The 15,651-nt window shown below is 49.4% G+C and overlaps 1 protein-coding gene across 5 annotated transcripts; it reads right to left on the minus strand.

The window, feature by feature from the left end:
- Positions 1–223: 223 nt before the first annotated feature.
- Positions 224–3,598, minus strand: C12H1orf210 (chromosome 12 C1orf210 homolog). 5 transcript variants are annotated; one of them, XM_010371869.2, is made up of 4 exons: positions 3,451–3,598; positions 1,710–1,808; positions 937–1,053; positions 224–792 (listed from the first exon to the last, which is right to left on the minus strand). In XM_010371869.2, the coding sequence occupies exons 3-4, from the start codon at positions 953–955 to the stop codon at positions 470–472; spliced, it is 342 nt and encodes a 113-aa protein (XP_010370171.2). In that variant the 5' UTR covers positions 956–1,053; positions 1,710–1,808; positions 3,451–3,598; the 3' UTR covers positions 224–469. The 5 variants fall into 5 exon arrangements, with proteins under 5 accessions (XP_010370171.2, XP_010370170.2, XP_010370169.2 ...); XM_010371868.2 differs by lacking the exon at positions 1,710–1,808 and adding an exon at positions 2,917–3,099; XM_010371867.2 differs by lacking the exon at positions 3,451–3,598 and adding an exon at positions 2,147–2,238.
- Between the last annotated feature and the right edge of the window lie 12,053 nt (positions 3,599–15,651).

Consider the following 15,651-nt stretch of genomic DNA (forward strand, 5'->3'; position numbering starts at 1 on the left):
TTACCATCTGGGCATATTTGAAATGCTGGCAGGTAGGCAGGCCATCACAGTCATAGAGGATTTAGGAGAAGAGTAGCATAGGCAGGGGGACCAATGTGAGCAAAGGTGCCTGGAGAAACTGCATGGGAAGTGGTGGGAGGGAGAATAACATTTAGTTGGAGAGTAAAGTAGGGGAAGGCAAGAAAAGAAACCAAGAGGCCCAGAGGCATGATCACAGAGGGCCTTATGTCCACACTCAAGCCTTTGGCTTTATCCTGAGAACAGCAGGGAACCATTGAGAGTTATTGAGCAAGAGAGGGTCATTGTCACTTTGCTGGCTAGTGTCAGGGAAGTGAGGTTTACTCCATCCCTGACCAACCTTTAAGCCCCAGCCACCTCTGTCCCTGAGGTTCGAGGAACCCCTGTGTCATAACCACTGTCCTTAAGCTGTCAGGCATGGAGGGAATGGGGAGGATCCAAAGATGGGAGCTCAGAGGGAGAAGTTGTCCCTGCTACCCTCTGTCCCCAGCTCGCCAGTCCCAGGCTGAATGTAATTGTCCTCGATGAAGCCATCATCATCCTCATCTTCAGCCACCTGTGGGCGGCCCCCTGTTCCTGTCCCAGGCAGTGGGCGGTGCCGGTAGCTGGCATGGTATCGGCGGCAGAGGTGGCATTTGGCAGCAAGTACGATGAGGAGCGAGAGGACCACAGCTCCCAGCACAAATCCTACCAGCACAGGCCACGCCCGAGCCCCAGTCCCTGGGCCAGGGACCACAGCAGATGCTGTGGGGAGCTCCGAGGGCCCCACAAGTGCTGCAGAGAAAGGGACAGCATTATAGGTGGGCCCCAGAGGGGGCTCCCTGGAGCAACAAACAGGAGTGCGGGTAGGGTCCTTCCCCCAACCCCAGCCTCTAAGGGGAAGCCCCCCACCCCCATCATCCTCCCACTGTCACTCACTTTTGTTTGTCTCATTCATAGAGGGGCCTGATGACACCAGTGAGTCTCAGCCTCAACCAGAAAGAGCCCTGGCTCTGAGGAGGCCCCCAGATGCCAGGCAGCCCCAGGGCACAAGTCCTAGAAAATAACATAGGTATGGGTGTCGGGGATGGTCACAGGGTGCACTTTCCAGGTCACACTCACAGCGATGGTAGTGCTGCACAAACTCTGGCGACCGGACAGCTGACCACACCAGTTGTCCACAGAAGAGAAACAAGCTGAGCCTACAGAAACTGGCTATTTGTAAGGGACCATCACAAGGTTTTGCTCTGGAAGATGCTAAAAAAAAATAACTAAATTGTAGAACTTACTGAGCATTCCTTATAATTCAAGTACCAAGCATCATGCTCACAAAACCCCGTAAGGTAGGTATAAACATTATCCCCACTTTATAGATGAGGGCTCTGAGGCTGAGAAAGGTGAACTGACTCAACCAAAGTCCTCACATTCGAACCCAGAGCCCAGTCTGTTGCACTGCTTGGTAAGCTAAGGATGGGAGACAGGGGCAGAGGTGGGTCCTGGCTCCCAAAGGTCAGAAAACAGCAATTGCTTGGAGCTACCCAGTCAAAGCGGAGACCACATATGTGGAGAGTGATGCAAGTCCCTACTGAGGACAGGGGCCCTGGACACAGCCAGAGCAGCCCTGGCCCTTCTGCCTCTAAGTTGAAAGCAGCCGCTGCCCACCTCTACTCTCAGCCCTTCAAGCAAATCCCTGTTCATTCACCTCTACTTACAGGAGGCCCACACTCTGCCCCTAGAGGGAGGCTGAAGCCAGGGAGTATCCAAATGAGGATCACCTGAATCAGGAAATTATCACCCAGGGCTGGGGACACCTACAGGAGGAACACTTCAATTAGGGGAGTAGCTGGAGGAAGATCATCCAGGCTTGGAAACACCTGGAGGAGGAGCACCTGGATCAAAGGAGTGTCTGGAGGAGGCACACCTGCATCTGGGGAGTATCTAGAGGAGGAGCATGAAAGTTAGAAGTACCTGGCAGAGGAAGAGCTAGGGCAGGAGCATATCTGCAGGTGGAGCACCTGAACCAGGGGAGTCCTTGGGGGCAGAGTAGCCAGGCTAGGGAAGTACTTAGGAGAGAAGTTGAGGGGAGTACCCCAGTATATGCTTTGATACAAGTGCCTTCAAAACTCCCCCCCACCTCCTCACGTCCAACCTGGCATCAAGCCCCATCATCTCTTCCACGAAACATCTCTGGAGGCCGGGCGCGGTGGCTCACGCCTGTAATCCCAGCACTTTGGGAGGCCGAGGCGGGCGGATCACGAGGTCAGGAGATCGAGACCATCCTGGCTAACACGGTGAAACCCCGTCTCTACTAAAAAAAAAATACAAAAAACTAGCCGGGCGAGGTGGCGGGCGCCTGTAGTCCCAGCTACTCGGGAGGCTGAGGCAGGAGAATGGCGGGAACCCGGGAGGCGGAGCTTGCAGTGAGCTGAGATCCGGCCACTGCACTCCAGCCCGGGCAACAGAGCGAGACTCCGTCTCAAAAAAAAAAAAAAAAAAAAAACAAAAAACCGTCTCTGGAATGACAACACCCTTCTCTCCACCCCTCTGCCACAGCTGAGTCCAAGCCACCTTCCTCTTGTACTCTAGCCATAATCTCCTAACTGGTCTCCCCACCTCTGGTCTCTTCCCCAGAGTAACTGGCCTACAACCCAACTCTGACCCCATCACTAGCCTGGTTAAAATCCCTTTAAACGCTCCCCATTCCCCACAGTGCCTTGCAATCCAGCACATGGCCCTCAAGCCAAACTCTTCTTCCTCTTCTCCACAGTTCCCTCCCCAGCACTCCAGACAGACACACACGCCACCCTCCCACTCACCCACCCTCCTGCTCCCTGGCCACACCCTCCTCAGTTTTTGGGGCCCCAGTCTGTCAAGGACAAATCAGACCATACCTGCCTGTGAGGATGTCCCTGGACCTACCCTGGGTGACCTGTCACCATCCTGCCCAGTCAACCATCAGTCAGAACCAGTCATTGCTAGGCGGGCAGCTCCCCGTGGTCAAGTGCTGGCTGATGGATCTGTACCCTCGCGCTGCAGGGAGCTGGGCACTCAGCCGCTCAGTGTGGTGCTTGTGAAATTAACGAGGGGAGCAGGAGAGACGTCCTGGGAAGGAGAGGTCACCTGCTCATTCATTTCTCAGCCTGCTGTGGGCCTCATCCTAGCACTTGGTCCGCAAAACATGAGAATGTGTAACACTGGAATGAACTGAATTCAATCTGACGTTTCTAAGGTTGTACTCCTATTCCTTTCCTCCCTGCCCTGTGAATTCTTCCCAAGAAGACACACACACACTAACCTTCCAAGGGCACATATACACTCCCCAACAAGCCTCTGAACTCACAGCCCACACTGACCTGCCCATCCCCCATACACACATACACATAGTCGCCCCTCCCCCCAGGTCACACTTTCCTCCACCAACAAACACACCCTCTGACATGCACAGACACCTACCCCCACTCTGATGTATAGCTTCTTTCCTGCTGCCAGGAGCCCCTGAGGATCTGTGCAGAGCCTGGGCACCCCCTCCCCGGCCGCCCGAGCCTTCTCTTCTGTTCCCACCTCAAGAACTGTGCACAGTCCGCGGAGTAGGCTTCCGGCTGGGGCCGGCAGAACCTGGACAGGTGGGCGGGTCAAGGCCAAGCTTGACTCACCTGCGGAGGCAGTGGGCGGGGCTGAAGTTGCAGGTCGGGCAGAGGGCGGGCTGCGGCAGCGCCTCCAGTGGGGAGGGATCATTCTACGTCTCCCCCAAGCTTTTGCCAAGAACTTGATGGGTGTAGACCTCACCCTCACCCCCCAATGCTGGGGGTTTGTACAGCTGGGATCCAGAGAAGGGTCCAGCGGCCCCTAGAGGGGCAGACACTTCAGCAGGCAGATGCTCAGGCTGATAAACAACTGAATGTCCGGTGACTGGTACAAAGTCCAGAGTTGAAGCAGGAGCTTTGCAGGCCTGTAAGGGTGGTGGGCTGGAACTAGAGCGGGTGGGGAGGGCATTCTTTCCAGGCAAAGCCAGAAGGACCAAGAACTCTCCCAAATTGCCTCCAAATGTGTGTGTAACTGTGTAGGGGGTGAGTGGTGGATCTGGATGAGGGCTCAACCTTCATCTGGATCTCAGGATCCTGTGACCCCACAAGCCAGCCTCTGAACCTCTCCCGGGTGCTCTCTGATTCCCTTTAGCTTTACTCCTCGTCTCTGGGCCTGGTGCCCCTGTTCTTCAAGTTCCAGTTCAGGAATCATCTTCCCTGAGCCCTCCCTCTACCCTGCAAGCCCTTACTCTTCCATGCCCAGAGCACCCACAGCATTCCTCATTATCTTGTGATTATTCACTTTCCCAGGGTGGGGCCAGGCTTTGACAGCCTGTGGCTCCCAGCACAGTACTGACCCAGGCCAGGCTCCCTACTACCTAAGGGAGGAAGGACAGCATGTGCCAAGGCCTGGAGGCCCCAAATTCACAAGGACAGACAGGGCACAGTGGGAGCAAGGGCTGCAGAGAGGCCAGGTATGGTGGCTCACATCTGTAATCCCAGCACTGTGGGACACCGAAGCGGGTTGATTGCTTGAGCCCTTGAGTCGGAGATCAGCCTGGGCAACATAGGGAGACCCCATCTCTACTACAAACACAAAAATTAGTTGGGCGTGATAACGCTCACCTGTAGTCCTAGCTACTGGGGAAGCTGAGGCGGGAGGACTGCCAGAGCCCAGAAGTTTTAGACTACAGTGAGCCATGATTGCGCCATTACACTCCAGCCTGGGCTACAGAGCAAGACCCTGTCTCAAAAAAATAAAACGGGGGTACAGAGAGGAGATGCAAACAAGGCATGGTAGAACTGTGGCTGGTAGGTGGAGGCCAGTTCACACTTGGCCTTGAAAATCTTAGGATGAAATCTGAACCCTCAGGGCATCCCTTCCCACCTATCCTGCCTCCTCTGCTGCAGCTACACCAAACTATTTTCTTTTTTCTTTTTCTTTTTTTCTTATTTTTTTGAGACAGAGTCTCTGTCACCTAGGTTAGAGTACAGTGGTGTGATCTCAGTTCACTGCAACCTCCGGCCCCGAGGTTCAAGCGATTCTCCTCCCTCAGCCTCCCAAGTGGCTAGATTACAGGCATGCACCACCACACCCAGCTAATTTTTGTATTCTTAGTGGAGACAGGTTTTTGCCATGTTGGCCAGGCTGGTCTCGAACTCCTGACCTCAAGTGATCTGCCCGCCTCAGCCTCCCAAGTGCTGGGATTAGAGGCATGAGCCACTGCGCCCGGCCACCAAACTCTTTTCTATTCCCAGAACCCACCATGCCCTCTCATCTCCCTGGCTCTGCAGGCTCTGCTCCCTTCTCCGGGGACTCCTGCCTTCCCCACTCTCCACTGCACCCCTGCAGATGGTGGCCCTTCTCCCCCATATCCTGAACCATGTTGGGTGTGATTTTCTCTTTAGTTTCCCCCAACCTGTAAACCCTGGGAGTGGGCTCTGCATTGGTCTTGTTTCTATCATATCCCCCATATCTAAAATGGCAACAGTATACCCTTCTGAAACAAATTTGAGGAAAGAGAGGATTATCCTGGATGGGGCAATGAGGCACCAAGGAGGGCTTAGGGTTTTACTTTGTTTTTGAAGCAAGGAAATCATGAGATTCAACTGATATTCACTGAGCACCTACCACGTCCTAGACACTGTGCCAGGTTTTGTTAAATTGAGGTGTTCATATACCATAACCTAATTCATATAACATAAAATTCCCCATGTTAGCCATTTCCTGGTACACGATTCAGTAGTGTGTAGTACATTCATAATGTCATGCAACCATCACTCTACTTCTAAAACATTTTCCTCACCCCAAAGGGATACCCCTGACCAATTAAGCAGTATTTCCCATGTCCCTTTCCCCCCAGTCTTTCACGACCATTAATTTGCTTTCAGTCTCTATGGATTTGCCTGTTCTGGATATTTCATATAAATGGAATCACATTTGTGCCAGCTTTTTAATGAACTGTTTCACTTAATCCTGGTAACCATGCTTTGAGGTAGATGTTAACTGTCCCCTTAGCAGAAAAGGAAAATGAGGCTATGAGAAGGTAATTGGCATGAAGTCCTGCAGAGGAAAACAAGCAGAGGGTCTGCACATCCATCATTCAGTAATTTATTCAATGAATATTTTTTGAATGGCCACCAGAGTCACAGCCAGCCCATATGTCACACACTGCTGAAAAGCAGATGGCTAGCTGCTGGACGGCCCCACGTCATGGAGAACAGAGGGCAAACCGGGTAGCAGCACCCACGGCTCCTTAGCCAAGAGCTCTGAGGTAGTGAACAACCTTTACAACCTTCTGTGGCAGCCCCGGCAACCATGTGGTAGGCTCTGTGCTAGCTTGTGGGACAATTTGTGCGGCCATAAAGCTTCCATGCTGGTGGATAAGACGAACAATACACAAAGAAATAAATAAGATTATTTCAGATAACAGTAAGTGTTGGGAAGAAAACAGCTTCGTGATAGCTTCATGTGAACAGGAGAGGCGGCTGCTACTTTAGATAGTCAGAAGAGGGGACTCACTGAAGAGGGCACATTTGAGCTGAGATCTGGCTAAGAGTGAGACAGCGATTGTGCCAACATCTGGGGGCAGAGCATTGCAGCTAAAGGGAACCGCCAGCACAAATGCTGAGATGTAGGAGCACGGCTGGCTTGTTCAACTACAGCAAGGCAGCCACCGGATGGAGTGCAGAAAGATGGGGGCAGATCCGAGGGGCTACACCAGGTGATGTCAGGAGCTATTCCTGAGGGGCCTCATCGGATCTCTCTGGGAGATAGGAAGCCACTGTGCGTTTGAGCAGAGGACTGCTCTTTGCATTGTAAAGGAACTGGTCTGTCTTCTGCATGAAGTATGGACCAGGGGAGGCCAGGGTAGAAGCAGGAGGCCAGTTAGGAGGCTGCTGCAATCATCTAGGGGAAAGGACATCTGGCAGCCGGGAAGTCTGGTGAAGGTGGGGACAAGTGCTCAGACTCCAGATATATTTGAAGGTAAAGTTGACATGATTGGCTGATTAAATGTGGGGCTTGAGAAAAAGAAAGGATTCAAGAATAACTCCAAAGTTTTGGCCTGAGCAACTGGAAGACTAGAGCTGTCGTTTAATGAAGTGGGAGGAGTCTGGGAGGGAAACTAGGACCTCAGTTTTGGACACATTGGATGCCTGTGAGCCACCCAGTAGCATCCTGAGTAGAGTGTAGCGTCAAGTGGCCTGGATGTAATGGGCGGTGGGGACTAGAAATATACACTTAGGAACCAAGAAAACATAGATGATTTTCAAAGCCAGGCATCTGGATGAGATCCTCAAGGATAAGTGTAGAGAGAGAGGAGCCCTGGAATGTGCCAGGAGTAGAGGTCAGGGTGGGGAGGAAAAGCAGGAAAGGAGACCAGGGAGGGGCCCACAAGGTAGGAGGCAAATGCGGGAGAGTCCTGGCCAGGGAAAAAAGCGTTTCAAGGGCAAGGGCTCAGCTAGCTTGGTTAGTCAAATGCTGCAGGAAGGTTTGTGAAGATAAGGAGTGAGAATTGACCTTTGAAATTGACAAAGTGGAGGTCACCAGTGACCTTGACAAGAGCAGGGTTTTTTTTGTTTTGTTTTGTTTTGTTTTTGTTTTTGTTTTGAGATGAAGTCTTGCTCTGTAGCCCAGGCTGGAGTGCAGTGGCATGATCTCAGTTCTCTGTAACCTCTGCCTCCCAGGTTCAAGCGATTCTCCTGTCTCAGCCTCCCAAGTAGCTGGGACTACAGGCGCACGCCGCTACACCTGGCTAATTTCTGTAGTAGAGATGGGGTTTCACCATGTTGGCCAGGCTGGTCTTGAACTCCTGACCTCAAGCAATCCACCTGCCTCGGCCTCCCAAAGTGCTGGTATTATAGGCACGAGCCACTGTGCCCAGCAATGAGAGCAGTTTTAAGAGAGAAGAGAGTGTTCTGGGGACAACCGCCTGATTGGAGTGAAGCATAAGTATGGGACCAGAGGAAGTGGAGACCACGCCTCCAAGGAACTTTGCTATAAAAGGAGCAGAGACATGGGACTGACCCTGGAGATGGGTGTGGGACTAAGGGAGGATTTTGCTTTAAGGGGAGGAGCTGTTAGACCATGTGTGTAATGCTGGCCAGAATAAGCCAGGAGAGACCGGAAATTGATGATGCAGAAGGAAGGGAAGGGACAAGGCAAAAGCAGAGTCCCTGAGGATTCGAGAGGGTGGGGTCCAGTGCGCGGGGAGGGTTGGCAGCAGAGTCCCTCTGAGTCACAGGAGGAAGGTGGCTTAGACAGGTAAAATGCACTAGGTCTGTGATGGGAACCTTAGGAAGCTTTCCCCTGATGGCTTCCAGTTTTTCCAGAGAAATAAGAAGCAGTGTCCTCAGCTGAGCGAAGAGCAGGAAGGGGGTGCTGAGGCTGAAGAAGAGAAGAGAAGGTGTGAATTCACCACCCCAGAGCATGGCAGAGATAATGGGCCCAGCCGTGTAATGGGTTTACCAGACAGCCTCAGGCCCCCTGTAAGGTAGATGGGCATGGTCAGTTAGGGTGTCTGAGTTTTCCTTTTCTAGTCCCTCCAAGTGCAGGTGGGGAGAAGATGGAGAGAGGGGTTTTACCAAGATTAGGGATGTGCTGGGCAAATATGATAAAGCAAGAAGGGGGCGGGCAAGGGAGCTGAGCTGCGGGCAAGGGAGTGGTTGTAATGATGGCCCACAGTATCTGGTCAGGGTAAAGGGGAAAGTGGGGACAGAGGGGTGCAGAGAACCCAAAAATGTGGTAGGATCAATGGATTTCAGGATGGATTGCTGGTGTACTAGAGAGAGTGAGTAGAAAAAATAGATAAACAGGAGGTGGTGGGCAGATGGTGGCAGAAGGAAATGGAAGTTACACTAGGGGATGCAGTTTGTTTTTTTTTTTGTTGTTTGTTTTTTTGTTTTTTTTTAGACAGAGTCTCACTCTGTCACGAGGCTGGAGTGCAGTGGCGCGATCTCGGCTCACTACAACCTCCAACTCCCTGGTTCAAGCAATTCTCCTGCCTCAGGCTCCTGAGTAGCTGGAATTACAGGCACACACCACCACGTCCAGCTAATTTCTGTATTTTTAGTAGAGTCGGGGTTTCACCATGTTGGCCAGGATAGTCTCAATCTCCTGACCTCATGATCCTCCCGCCTCGGCCTCCAAAGTGCTGGGATTATAGGCGTGAGCCACTGTGCCTGGCCTGCAGGGTTTTTATTTTGTTTTGTTTTGTTTTTTTAAGAGACAAGGTCTCAACCAGGCGCAGATATGCTCGCAGGCCGGATGCTAATAAGATGCTCCATAAAAACTTATTGGATGAATGAATGGTTAGAATTCCAGGCAGCTCACTTGCTCACTCCAGATTAAGAACTGGTGTTATGGGCTGGGCACGGTGACACATGCCTGTAATCCCAGCACTTTGAGAAGTTGAGGCAGGCTGATCGCTTGAGCTCAGGAGCTGGAGACCAGCCTGGACAACATGGTGAAATCCCGTATCTACAAAAATAAAAAATTAAAAAAAAAATTAGCCAGACGTGGTGGTATGCACCTGTAGTCCTAGCTACTAAGGGGGCTGAGGTAGGAGGATCGCTTGAGCCCTGGATATCAAGGCTGCAGTGAGCTGTGATTGCACCACACTGCACTCCAGCCTAGAAATGAGACTGCGTCTCAAAAAAAAAAAAAAAAAAAAAAAAGGAACTGGTGTTAACACTTTCCACTCTTTGTACAGGGATCTCTGTTCTGTTGTAAGCAGATGTCCCTTTTGAATCTGTAGAGGACACCTTCCTTCTCTTTGTAAACCTTTGGAGGAAGGCTGCCCATTTCCCAGGCTTCTGGCTGCTTCCAGCCCCAGCCTCCCAGAGAGGAATCAGCCCCTTCTTGGGACTTAGGACTGTCCTTAGGGACACCACACTCTTCCTCCTTCATTCAAGCTCCACCTTCCCAGAAGGCTGCCTTTCCCTATTCCTAGTCTGCCCTCCCTGAACTCCTACACATGCCCTGGCATTGGAAGCATCCCTGCAGTCCCACTGAGGGCTGTGCTTGAAGGTTGGTGAAAACAAGCCCTCTGACCCAGTTATCCCTAAGAAGTCACAGTTCCCTGAGTCAGCTCAAAGGATCTATCCTCAGTGGAGCATCTCAGGAGACTGAGACTAGGGAATGTTTCGAGACACAACTTCTAGGCTTTCCTCACTTCTTCAGGAGGAGACCAGCCTATCCAGGGCCATGTATGCCATGAAATCCTGAGGGGGAGAGCTCACCAAGCCTCATGGATCACCAACCACACCACCCTGAAACTCCAGTGTGATTACCTCATGGAGTTGCCACATCAGATCTAACCTCGGGTTCATGGGACAATTTCTCCCAAAGCCACCAGCTCCACCTCACCACATCTGACCTAGGAAGATCATTAGATATCACACATGCACAGTGTAACAATGGCAGTCTATGAATCCCCTTGGTTATTTTCTCTGGGGTAGCCAGGTCTCGCAAGAACAGAGCTCAGCAGGCCTGCCAGGGACTCCCACACCCTCTCCTGAGGATGTCGTGTCCATGCAGCTGGCCAGAGGCTATAGACCCACTGGACAGAGCTGCCCCTCCCAGCCATGCTTCCCTGGGCCCCTGCAATACCAACAGTCATCTCTGCCACATTCTTGCTTTCTCATGGGGGCCCTGTTAGAAAGGGGAAAGGAGGAAAGTTGGTGCCCACCTGAGACCCCAGCTTTGAGACTCCAGGGCTGTTGGAGCAGTTCCCATAGAGAAATCCTCTGGGGGCAGGCACCACTTAAGCCTGTAGGAGAGGTCTCTCCCCAGGGGAGCAGGAAGCCCACAGCTGTGTGCTGGTGCAGTAGTTCACTCCGACTCCCCAGTGGGAACAAGTGTCCCTTCTTTAGGGTAACGGCAAGGGTGGAGCTGGCAAAGCACCAATATGCCTTCAGGGAGAAAGGGCTAGGGAAAGAGGAGTTGGGACACTGCCTTCAAGCCTTTCCTTGTTATCCCTGCATCACCACAAAATAAATCATGCATCATGAGCACTAATGGACTTGTGTTGTCACTACCTCTTATCCTCAAAGTAAGACTGAAGCCAGGGGTGGTAGCACACACCTATAGTCCCAGCTACTCAGGAAGCTGAGGTGGGAGGATTGCTTGAGCCCAGGAGTTCGAGGCTGCAGCAAGCTATGATTGTACCACTGCACTCCAGCCTGGGCAACAGAGCGAGACTCTGTCTCTAAAGTAATAGTGATAATAATAATAATAAATAAACAAAGTAAGACTGAACAACCAGAAAGCAACCCCCATGTGCGGCTCCTGCAAAGAATGCACGGCTGTGGCCGGTCCAGCTTTCCCTCATAGAACGTGTTTTGTATGCTAAGTAGGCTGCTGTTGTTTGAGGCAGAAAGACAATGAGTCACTTGTGTCTCGTGCTATTGGGTGAGCTATTCTTCTAGGATCTCAGAGTGACCTGGGGTGAAGCAAGGACCTGGTGGAACTTAAAGGCAAGACATCCTTAAAATTCATGCCTGCCCATCTCTCCTGGTCGGCCCTTGTCTTTTAAAGGGGACCACTCCATCATCACACAGCACAGAATTGACCTCATTGTTTTCCAGAATAAAATCTCAGATGCATGCCGGACACAAAAGCACTGGTTTTCTTAAATCATTTTTAAGAGTTTGAGGGATGACATGCAGATGATAGCAGCCTCCCTGGGTGTGCTGGCAGAGACTGTTAGCCTTCTTCCTGTCTAGGCAGTACAGTCTAACAGGCCTTGGGCATAGTTAAGCTCTCTGGCTGTGGATCAAACTGTCTGGGGTCAGAATTGAACGCCACCACTTAATTAACCTGAGGATGCATCGGTTTCCTCATCTGTAAAATGGGGATAAGACAACCGGCCCGATGCAGTGGCTCACGCCTGTAATCCCAGCACTTAGGGAGGCCAAGGAGGGCGGATCACCTGAGGTCGGGAGTTCAAGACGAGCCTGAGCCCAACCAACATGGAGAAACCCGGTATCTACTAAAAAAAAATACAAAATTAGCCTATAATCCCAGCTACTCAGGAGGCTGACACAGGAGAATGGCTTGGACCCGGGAGGTGGTGGTTGCAGTGAGCCGAGATTGTGCCATTGCACTCCAGCCTGGGCGACAGAACAAGACTCCATCTCAAAATAATAGTAATAGTGACACCCATCTCAAAAGGCTGAGTCCATGGGGTGTAACCAACACCTTTTCCCAGCACCTGTAAATGTGTAGCCACTGTTAGTCATTATAATTGAGGTTTGTTGGTGTTCTAGCATAAGACTCTGCATTGCTGTGTAAATTCCATTCTGACCAAAGTGGGTAAAAGTTTGTTATGCTTTACTAAATACGCTCTGAGCTTCTAACTGCCTGAACCCTATGTGGGGGTTGATTTCAGTTTCTGACCTCACAGGACTCCTCTGGGCCAAATGGCCTTTTTCAAGCAGTTTCTATAAAAGGGACTTCTTTCAAAGCCTTGCTGAATTAACTGGGGCTTCCTTTAAATAAGCGCTTGTTTTTAGAAGCTTTCTTTTTCCAACAAGGAAAAGAACACAATGGATTCCAAGTAATCTCCAGTCCTCATCACAGCTTGTCACAAACACCTGGCACGTCTTTTCTGACCAGAGTGAAAACACGCGCACGCGCGCGCGCACACACACACACACACACACACACACACACACACACACACGCTTCAGGGACACAGACTCAGCCTGATGCTCCAAAAGCATTTACTGCAAACTTCCTCTCACTACAGAGTGATTTCCTGGAAGAACAACAAAAGTTGTTTTGGAATTGACAGTATGGCTTTAGTTGCTGCTGAAGTTAAGTGAAAGTACCATTGTTACTATTTTTTTTTTTTTTTTTTTTTTTTTTTTTTTTTTTTTTTGAGACGGAGTCTTGCTCTGTCACCCAGGCTGGAGTGCAGTGGCCGGATCTCAGCTCACTGCAAGCTCCGCCTCCCAGGTTTATGCCATTCTCCTGCCTCAGCCTCCTGAGTAGCTGGGACTACAGGCGCCGCCACCTCGCCTGGCTAGTTTTTTTTGTAGTTTTTAGTAGAGACGGGGTTTCACCGTGTTAGCCAGGATGGTCTCGATCTCCTGACCTCGTGATCCGCCCGTCTCGGCCTCCCAAAGTGCTGGGATTACAGGCTTGAGCCACCGCGCCCGGCCCATTGTTACTATTAACCTAAACAAAATCTTAAAAGAATTACTTTCTTTTTCTTTTCTTTTTTTTTTTTTTTTTTTCTGTTTTTTGGACAACAACAAAATAAAGATATTTTTCCTTTCTTTGCTGACCAATATGAAGAATGATTTATCAGTAAAATCAATTTCAGGCAAAGGTAGAACTTAGGAATCGGGTTAAAGTGTTGCTTATTTCAACCAAAAGAAAACGTTCTAGTTTGTTTGGGCAGCATTTACTTGGTTCTTGGAAAAGCAATTGTGACAAAGAGTACAGAGAGTTAAGGCACTTATGGCATACACAAAGATGCCAACGTTTGGAGCTGCACATAACAAAGAAATATCTTAAATGCTTTTCAAAATATTCTAGGAGCCAAGACACAAGGGCGTGCTTTAGGAGAACATAGGAATGTAATTTGGGAGGAAAATTGGAACTACTCCTTCCCTTTAAAATCACTGAGCAAAACAAAGCAGCATTCTACTTCACATACTGACTTTACATAGTTTATATATAATAGTTTGACTTTAAGAAGCAAAGATGGGACTCTTACTCTTTATGTTTTATTTATTGCTTTTTATTTTTTGAGACAAAGTCTCACTCTGTCACCCAGGCTGGAGTGCAGTGGCATGATCTCAGCTCACTGCAACCTCCGCCTCCTGGGTTCGAGCAATTCTTGTGCCTCAGCCTCCCAAGTAGCTGGGACTACAGGTGTGTGCCACCACATCCGGCTAATCTTTTTGTATTTTTAGTAGACATGGGGTTTCACTATGTTGGCCAGGGTGGTCTTTAACTCCTGGCCTCAGGCAATCTGCCTGCCTCAACCTCCCAAAGTGCTGGGATTACAGGCATGAGCCACTGTGCCAGGCCTCTCACTGTTTATTTTGAAAACTAACTGCATGGTCACTCATGTAACCCACCCCAGTCTGGCAAGTTCAATTGGAAGAGGTCTCTGTTACTTAGAACAGTACCAACTTGACTCTTTAATTCAGATAGCCCTGACTTCATTTTTGGGGAGCAACTTGGAGAGGTTCATTCTTTCCCCCTGACTCATCCTCTGTTGATCCAGTCCCAAATTTCACCAGCTTTTTGGTGCATAATTTGCACAACAATTTCACCCAAATGGATCTCAACGGAGCCATCATTTCTGCAAGAAGACTATGGAGTTTTCTATAGAGAAAATTAAATCAAATTCATAGACATTTTTAAGAGTCTGTCAAATGTTTCCACATGTATTTACATGTGGTCTAAAACCCTAAGGACATTGTAAGAAGCCACACAAAAGACCCAAATGAATGTTCTAAGGGGCATAAATCAGTTGTCTGAGCCACCTGTTAAGGGAAATGAGTGGAACTTGGAGAACCAGGCTTTCCTGTCCCTCTTGATCATGACAGTCACTTAGAGAACAGTGAGTCCAACTCGCTGGAGTGGCCACAGGGGATGGACCTTTACTTTCCTAACATAAAAGAAAAAAAAAAAATCTTTGGTTTCCAAATGAGCACTGGCTCCAAAGTGGAACTTAATACCACAACAGATGTGCACCCTGTGCACAGGTTGAGCACCCCTAATCCAAAAATGTGAAATCTGAAATGCTCCCAAATTTGAAACTTTTTGAGCGCTTTGTAATGCCACAAGTGGAAAATCCACATCTGACCTCATGTGATGGGTCGTATATATCATATGAAATATTGTTTAAAATTACCTTCAGGCTATGTGTATAAGGTATGCATGAAACATAAATGGATTTCATATTTAGACTTGGGTCTTATCCCCAAGATATTTCATTATGTATATGCAAATATCCCAAAATTCAAAGTCTGAAATCTGAACACTCCTTGTCCCTAGCATTTTGGATAAGGGATACTCAACGTGTACAAGCAGTATGAATACATATTCCTATTTTTTCTTTTTTAGGCAAACGCTAACATACAATATACATTTTTGTACCTTCTTTTTATCCCTTACTAATTAGTATGTCTTGGAGAGCTTTTAAAAACCAGTGTATAGACTTGGAGAGTTTCTTCAACAAATTTCACAGCTGTTATATTTTACTGTATAGCTACATCAAAATTTATTTAACCATTTCCCCATTGATTGACACATGAATTGTTCCTAATCTCCTGCCATTACATATAATGCTACAATGAATAACCATGACATTTTTTGTGCTATGGGAGTATATCTGCAGGATAAAGTCCCAAGAATGCAATTGTGAGTCAAGGATACATGTGCTCATGAATTTTTTTTTTTTTTTTTTTTTTTTTTTTTTTTTGAGGCGGAGTCTCACTCTATCGTCCTGGCTGGAGGGCAGTGGTGCAATCTCAGCTCACTGTAAGCTCCGCCTCCCGGGTTCATGCCATTCTCCTGCCTCAGCCTCCCAAGTAGCTGGGACTACAGGCACACGCCACCATGCCCGGCTAATTCTTTGTATTTTTAGTAGAGACGGGGTTTCACTGT

The sequence above is a fragment of the Rhinopithecus roxellana genome, chromosome 12 (genome assembly GCF_007565055.1).
Source record: "Rhinopithecus roxellana isolate Shanxi Qingling chromosome 12, ASM756505v1, whole genome shotgun sequence".
In the NCBI taxonomy this organism is placed as follows: Eukaryota; Metazoa; Chordata; class Mammalia; order Primates; family Cercopithecidae; genus Rhinopithecus; species Rhinopithecus roxellana.